Here is a 7,500-nt window from a genome sequence, read left to right on the forward strand (position 1 = left end):
ACTACTAATTGACTCCATGGTGGCTGAGCACTTGCTGAGCCATCTGTTTGTAGAGACGTTTCATAAAAGAAAACTGAAGGAACATTGCATTTTCCCAGTGGCATGGAGTTAATGGTGTTGAGGGAGTATCATGACATCTCGTGTATTTAATATGATAATGTGTTTATATGGACAATAGCCTTATCACTCATTATCATATCCAGTCACTCTGATGTCATCCTTATGACAAAAGTTTTGGAGATAGGGTGGGGGGAGATAGGGCTAGAAGTTGTCTTTATATAAAGAGTATGGTAACTGTTTAGGATATTTTCCAAGACTGACTGAAAGCATGGTGTTGTTATATGTAAAGATGTCTTTTTCACCACCATGGCCAAAATCTGCTGTACTTTCTGCTGTACCTCCCCAATTTCCATTTCTTTTCATGGATAGTATTATCTTTGCTTAATCATCTCATTACATGTATTTTTCTGTATTTTAGATTTACCTGTTCTATCTCATATTTATGAATCTGCTGTTTGGTCTTTTATTGATAGTCCCTAGTATCAGTATTTTATGTTTTGTAATCTGGAAATGATTTTTTTTTTTTTTCCTTTACTGCATAACCAATTTTTTTAGCCTTAGTGTTCACATTTATAGTCTTACCGAATGTGTTGATAAGCCTTTTTTATGGAGCTCTGATATCAAGTTATCCATAATTCACCGATAAAAATGGTCACTAGTTCTGCCTATTAGATTCTTTTGAAAGACTTGTCACAGATCTGAAGATCTTTTTATAGTAAAGTATATATATTGATGTTGTTGGACTTTGTAGTATGTGACCTCTAATATTGATTTTTTTGACAGGGAAGTGAAGATGGTATCAACAGTGCCGGACTTTCGACAGTCACAGACAAATATGTCCTTGATACCCTTGCAGTTATAAGAACCTTAGTTGATAAGTAGGTCTTTGTATTGTGTGTGCATCCTGTTGGAATTTATACTGGCAAAATAAAAGAAAGAAAAAAAATCTGTATAATCCATATCTTTGATTTTGTGCTTAATTATAAGACTTTTATGATAGACCAATAATTTTTGGAATTTATATATTTCATTCTATATTGTAAATAACCTATGAGTCATGTTTTTCTTTTAGCTTACTTTTACCATTTTTGTGCATGGCAAATTAACCTATTAATGATATTGATCATATAAAAATCATCATCATTCTTTTTTCGGTCTTAAAAAGAGATTGTTCCCTATTTAGTGACCAGGAGCCGCCACCGTCCATGCTAAAGCTGCACACCATAGCCGACAAAGAGGCGGGCTGGCTGGTTGTGGTGCGTTCCATGGTGCAAGTGATTCCCCTCCATGACCCGCTGGGACCTGCAGTCATCACGCTGTTACTGGATGACTGTCCTCTGCCAAGCAAGGTGAGGCTTTTATGTATCCTATTGAGAGGGTAATTTTTCCTTGTATTTCTTTTCACCAGAGTTATAAAACTGCTTGTGGGTATCCTAATCTTTCATTTCTGACATTTGTGGAGGTCCTTCCTTTTTTTTTACCTGAATGATTGATTCAAACTTTTGTACTGTGATAAGATTCAGTATGATTAAACAGGTTAGGTTGTCAGTGGGTATGTTTTATCATTACTCCTATGTATATAGTAAAGTTTTTGCTTGATTATTTATGTGTATTGTAATATGATATATCTTTTTTGCAAATATATGTATAGCTAAAATAATTCAACTTCTTTCATATTGTTTTTCATAGACAAATTTCTTGATAAATTGTTTTATTTATGTATTTTTATATTTATTCATCTATGTATTTATTAAATCCAGGAAACTGTTGTGCATCTCTGTAAATTTTTTGAACTGAGTGAGGAAAGTGCACAAGAAAGCTGGAAAGACCCTCAGCTGCACCGTAATATCTGTGTGGTACTTGGATGTATTGCTGAAAAGCTTGCTGGTCCTGCGTCCATAGCTCTGCTTACCGATACTACACTAGAATATCTTGTGGCACATCTTGTGAGTATGGCCTTAGGAACAAAATGAAACATGTTTATTGTTTGTAATATCTTTTGAGTTTTAGGATGTAATGTTTTTGCTCCATTTTTGAGTATTTCTTAGATTTAATTATTTCAGATTTGGATTTTCCTTGACTTGTATTTTTTTCCACATATTTCATTCATTGGAAATTTTTGTTTTATTGAATACATTACATCCACTAAATTATTTGTCAGAAGTATAATTTTAAGTTAAACTGCCTTGTCAAAAAGAGCATAACAAAAAGAAAAATTATGACATTATAAAAGGCACTGAACTATTCTTATCTTTCCTGGACAGAATGTAGACAACCACCCTTGTGTCATCTTGTTTGCCCTCATAGCTCTTGAAAAATTTGCCCAGACAAGTGAGAACAAAACAAGCATAGGGCAGTATATGGGACAGGGTCTATGTAACCCCCTGAGAACCTTGGAACAGTGGATGTGCGACAGTGATTACGTTCGCCGTCAAGTGGGCTTTTGTGCTCAATGGTGCTTGGATAATTTGTGTATGTGTAGTTGTCTTTCTTTATGGTGATAATTTGTGGTGATATTGTAATGATTGAAAAAAAGATTGTTTAATATGAGATATCTGTGAATGAAATGACTTAGGAAATGCTTTTGTTTACAGTTATTTGTGAAGGTCGTCCATACTCCTATGAAAATGTAGATACAGCTCATTTAAATGCAATGCTGAATAATAATGATGTTAGCGAGTACCTTAAGATATCTCCAGATGGTCTACAAGTAAGTTTTACTCATCAAATATTTTGTTAATTAAATAAAAGCTGCAGTTTCACATTGTTGTTATTGATTTTTGTATTACTACTATTTTTTAGGGTTTATATTCTTGTTCTCAATATTTTGCAGGCACGTTGTGATGCTTCATCTTTTGAAAGTGTCAGATGTACCTTCCAAGTTGACTCTGGTGTTTGGTATTATGAGGCTACTATCATTACAGCGGGGGTCATGCAGATTGGCTGGGCAACTAAGGATAGCAAGTTCCTGAATCATGTATGCTAGAATTGCTATATTTTTTAGGGATCAAATAGGTCTATGAAAAATTTATGATAGATGATATCAAAGTTCTGTTGTAGGCAAGAATATTAAGTACTTGTTGATGCAAAGTGAATGGACCTCATTTGTAATCTTACTGATTCAAATATTTATAAAGATCAAAAATTTCTTTGGGAATTCAGTAAATTATAAGAATGCAGTTTAGTAGGTGCAGTATATCAGAACAGTAATATCTTATTGTTAGAGATAATTTATTAGTCATACAAATATGTATTTTTAACCTTACTTTTGCAGGAAGGATATGGAATTGGTGATGATGAATTTTCTGTGGCGTATGATGGGTGCAGACAATTATTCTGGCACAATGCCCAGAGTGAAAGTCACTTGCACCCTAGCTGGCAGCCTGGAGATGTTCTGGGGTCCCTACTTGATCTAACTAATGCAGAAGTCATTTTCTACCTGAATGGTGACCCTTTGCCACCTCTAACAGAAGTTTTCAATAATGCCACGTAAGTAATGCCTTAAAATGCTTCTGTTTTGATGTAAATTGATTAAGTTGGGTGTTTTGTTCAAGGTTATTGTTGACATAATCTGTGATCAGTTAGCAGTGCATTACAGCTAAAGTTAAATAAAAATCACATATGTGCTGTATCACTCACCAGTTATGTACAGAAGGAGTTTTTAGGAATTAAAACATATAAGTAATTGCAGTATGGCATTGTTCTACTGGACATAGTGCTCAACATATTAGTATAAAAAGCACACTCGTTACAAAGAAAGGATACCAGTTACAGCCTCTTCAACTATTCCCTTAATTTTCATCCTATCTTATCTGTTTTATTGTATTGATAGTATCTGTGATGAAGTATAAGTATTTTCCCCTTAAAGAGGAAGTAAAACAGGATAATAGAACATTACAGATTTTTCTAGAATGATTTTTCCCCAAAGAAAGTTTTCTTCTTTTTTTGTGTGTGTATCTGTATGCTATTCCTTTCCTTTTTTTCAGATGTGGATTTTTTGCAGCTGCTAGCTTTATGTCCTTCCAGCAGTGTGAATTTAATTTTGGGAAGAAGCCATTCATGCATCCTCCTAAAGACATTGCCTTCCAGAGCTTCAATGATCATGCTTACCTGAAAGAGAGTGAAAAAATTATTTTACCAAGGTATGGGTCTGGCAAAATTGATAAATTTGTTTGATCCTTTTTTTTTTCATTATTGTTTTACCAATCTTATTGGAATTCCAGATCCTCTGCAACCTTTCTTGATATTCAATTAGAGACATATGTATGTAAATATATAATAACAATTGTACAGTGCATGCGCAAATTTTAAATAAGATACCAACTGCATATTTCCAGGCACATTAAACTTCAGAAACTGAGAGCAATGAGTGTTGAGGAAGGAGCATGTACGTTATGTTTTGATGAGAGGGCCACTATCTCACTTATGCCTTGTTTACACAGGTAAGCTTGGAGAAGACTGAGTGTTATGTATGTTTAGAATTATCCATTACTATTTCTGATTTTGTGTAATTTCACATTGGGTTTTGTATTAAATTTTCATGAAATTAAACATTTTGAAATTACAACTCATTTTATATCATTTAACAAATTACTGAAATAATACAAATAAAATAAATTTACCAGCAGTATATTTTATCAAATGTCGATGGGTTGCACAAATCATCACCTGGGATGAATGATGGCTTGTTACTATTGAGCAGCAATGTGCAAAGCTTTGTGTTGCTAGTTAGGTGATTTCAGTAACTGTTTGCTGTGGACATGCATTCCTGTGGTCCTTCTTAATGAATTTGCAAAAAAAAGCTTTGGAAAGTTAACTCCCAAGTGCAGATGTACAGTATGCATTCCTCTTTATGGTTATGTGTATCTGGATGAACATCATGTAAATAACTTTGTTACCCATCAGTTCACAGCCATGGTCTGGACCAAAACCCAGCTGTCAGTACATTGCTAACAGCTGTCTAGAATGAGTTAAATGATGCATAAAAGGAAGTTCTGGATCTGCTTATATTGCACTTTTGTTTTAGTAAGGCACAAAAGGCTAGATAGAATGCAAATTTCTTGCATTTGTGTTGATATTTTGAATTTGAAGCACATTCATATAAATGTAACTTTACTTTGTTCTTGCCAAGTTTTCTTGCTAAGTGAACTAATAGGTAAGATTAATCCTTTATGTATGTGTCTTGTATTAATTCATTATAAAATCATTGTTAATTACCACTGAATATGTGAATTAAAGTATTGGTTATTGAGTGCATTATTTGGTACCGAACCCTAAAAAGTTATAGATGTGTATAAAATAAGTTTGTAACCTGCATGATAACTTATTTTTCTGAGAACTCGAGACTTGCGGTATGTATAGGTAATTATGACATTTATTAGCCTACAGTTTAATATTATAATTATATAATTTAAGATGAACCAGGACTCTGAATCTATTTCTTTTACTTTCAGAGGCTTCTGTGAAAGATGTGCCCTGCAGTTAGAGATCTGTCCAATGTGTCGTCGAGACATTGAAGAAAGACGAGAGGTAGATGAAAAGTCTGATGGAAAATCTGAGATCACATGACCTTAGCGTGAGTGTCACATGATGAGATACACTTAAAGTTGGATGGAGGTAGCATCCATTTTTTAAGTATGTGCTAAAATATACAATGTCGTTGTTTTCTTTTATACTGATAAGTTGATACTGATAATAGGGTTTGCAGAAACAACATGTAGGTATCCCTAAATAACAAGCCTGTTAGCCAATGCATAGCAGTTATAGTTCATGTTATATTGGAATTAAGAAAAAAAAAAAAAGAATTGTGTGAAATTTTCATGATCATATAAAGAATTTTAGAATTGCAGGCTTGTTACTTTTTTAGTATTTTTTTATCAGTAGCATTTTAATGTAGTATAACATCTAAATACCATAAATCCTCAGCCCATCCTTGCCTGCTAGCCACAGATAACACAGGATTTTCTATTGTTATTCAGTTTTTCATACCAGAAAATGTATGTCTCATACTGGCTTATCAGATAGTTTCCAATTGGTAGAGTGGAAATAGGGGAAACTTGCAGAAACATGTAAATAAACAGATATGGAGGATTTACCATAATTTATAGCATAATGAATTAAACCAGATGCTGCACATGAACACTTGTGGGTGGTGACAAAACTTCATGCCTCTCCTTTGCAATGTTATTTTCTCTTTTTCTGCATAAGCATTTTAATTTTTTTTTTTTTTGCCATTTTCCAATGTCTAAATCTGTTATTTGATTTGCTTTATCCAGGTGATAATAGACTGATTTCCTTGCACAGACTCCATATCATCTCTCTAGGTAGTTTATAATAACAATAAGTAACACTTTGCCATTTGTGTATTTTTAAATATATTTTCATACTATTAAATTTTTTGTGATACAACTTGTGCTGCTGGTCATTGTAGGCAGGAATAGAATGCTAAGTATGGAAATAGTGTCCTGCCTGAAGCCGGCAGTCTTCCAGTCATAACTCATGGTCTGTACATTCTACACTCGTTTATCGATGGAAATAATTTAAAAGCCCCTTTGTAATTACCAAGAGTCTAATCACTCTCCAAGAGCTTTGTGCACTTGTGGCAAGTCATTCCTGTCACCCCGGCCTTTAGCCAAAATTCTCAAGATGGCAAATTCACATCACCCTGGATCACAGCCAAATTTTTCCATGACGGCATGTCCATGTCACCTGTCCAGCAAGCCAAATTTTTTCATGACATGATGGTCACGTCATCAGGACAATAGGTAAAGTTCTGTTAAGATGACTTGGCTAAGGGTTAAGTTTCTCTTATCCTCAAGTAAGGCTGCTTGGGCTTAGGGGTTAATCAACAAGTTAAATTAATAAAGATATTGTAGATTAGATATACTTCTTTTTGGATCATTTTGTGTTCAAGTTTAGTGTAAAGGAAATTATATATATGGGCAATGTACTTCTCTTTGGGTGACTGCCATCCCCTCAGGAAAGTACTTTTAGAAAGGTGTTTTTTCAGGGAACATTCTGCAACATGTCATATTTCAGAAGCATTGTTAGTTCCTTCTCCCAGCATACAATTTTTTTTTAATGCTCTTGATTAGATAACTGTTATGAAGAGCTACTTGATGAAGGAAAGAAAACTTATCTATAACAGATATTTTGTAAAAGTATTCATGCGATAAAGGTAATGTACATTCTGTCACATGGGCAGTTGTGGGAAGAGTGAATGAAACCGTATTATTATGCCCTTTTGCCACTGTCTTATTGTTTTCCTAATTTCTGCCAGGGAATGCTGGTGCCGAGGCAGGGGCATCAGACAACCTCTACTTTTTAAGGTAATGGAAGTGGGATGTGCATCTCGAAAAATAGAAAATGGGAAGGAGAAATTCACGAGTAATGACCCCCCACCCTCCGATCCATGGATTGTAGTATTATTTATTGAGACTC

At 34.2% G+C, this 7,500-nt stretch overlaps 1 protein-coding gene across 4 annotated transcripts in view; it reads left to right on the forward strand.

Moving 5' to 3' along the window:
- The window catches only part of LOC125043860 (RING finger and SPRY domain-containing protein 1-like), an 18,812-nt gene that overhangs the window by 9,464 nt on the left and 1,848 nt on the right, over nt 1–7,500 (forward strand). For all 4 annotated transcript variants that reach the window (XM_047640188.1, XM_047640186.1, XM_047640189.1 and 1 more), the window contains 11 exons: nt 844–938; nt 1,244–1,409; nt 1,821–2,006; nt 2,325–2,532; nt 2,655–2,770; nt 2,894–3,037; nt 3,335–3,549; nt 4,047–4,202; nt 4,398–4,502; nt 5,514–5,635; nt 7,340–7,500. The exon at nt 7,340–7,500 is cut by the window's right edge and continues 1,848 nt beyond it. In XM_047640188.1, coding sequence (XP_047496144.1) covers nt 844–938; nt 1,244–1,409; nt 1,821–2,006; nt 2,325–2,532; nt 2,655–2,770; nt 2,894–3,037; nt 3,335–3,549; nt 4,047–4,202; nt 4,398–4,502; nt 5,514–5,628 — 1,506 coding nt within the window. In that variant the 3' untranslated portion in view covers nt 5,629–5,635; nt 7,340–7,500. The remainder of the gene's footprint in view (nt 1–843; nt 939–1,243; nt 1,410–1,820; nt 2,007–2,324; nt 2,533–2,654; nt 2,771–2,893; nt 3,038–3,334; nt 3,550–4,046; nt 4,203–4,397; nt 4,503–5,513; nt 5,636–7,339) is intronic.

Source organism: Penaeus chinensis, chromosome 34 (assembly GCF_019202785.1).
Source record: "Penaeus chinensis breed Huanghai No. 1 chromosome 34, ASM1920278v2, whole genome shotgun sequence".
Taxonomy (NCBI): Eukaryota; Metazoa; Arthropoda; class Malacostraca; order Decapoda; family Penaeidae; genus Penaeus; species Penaeus chinensis.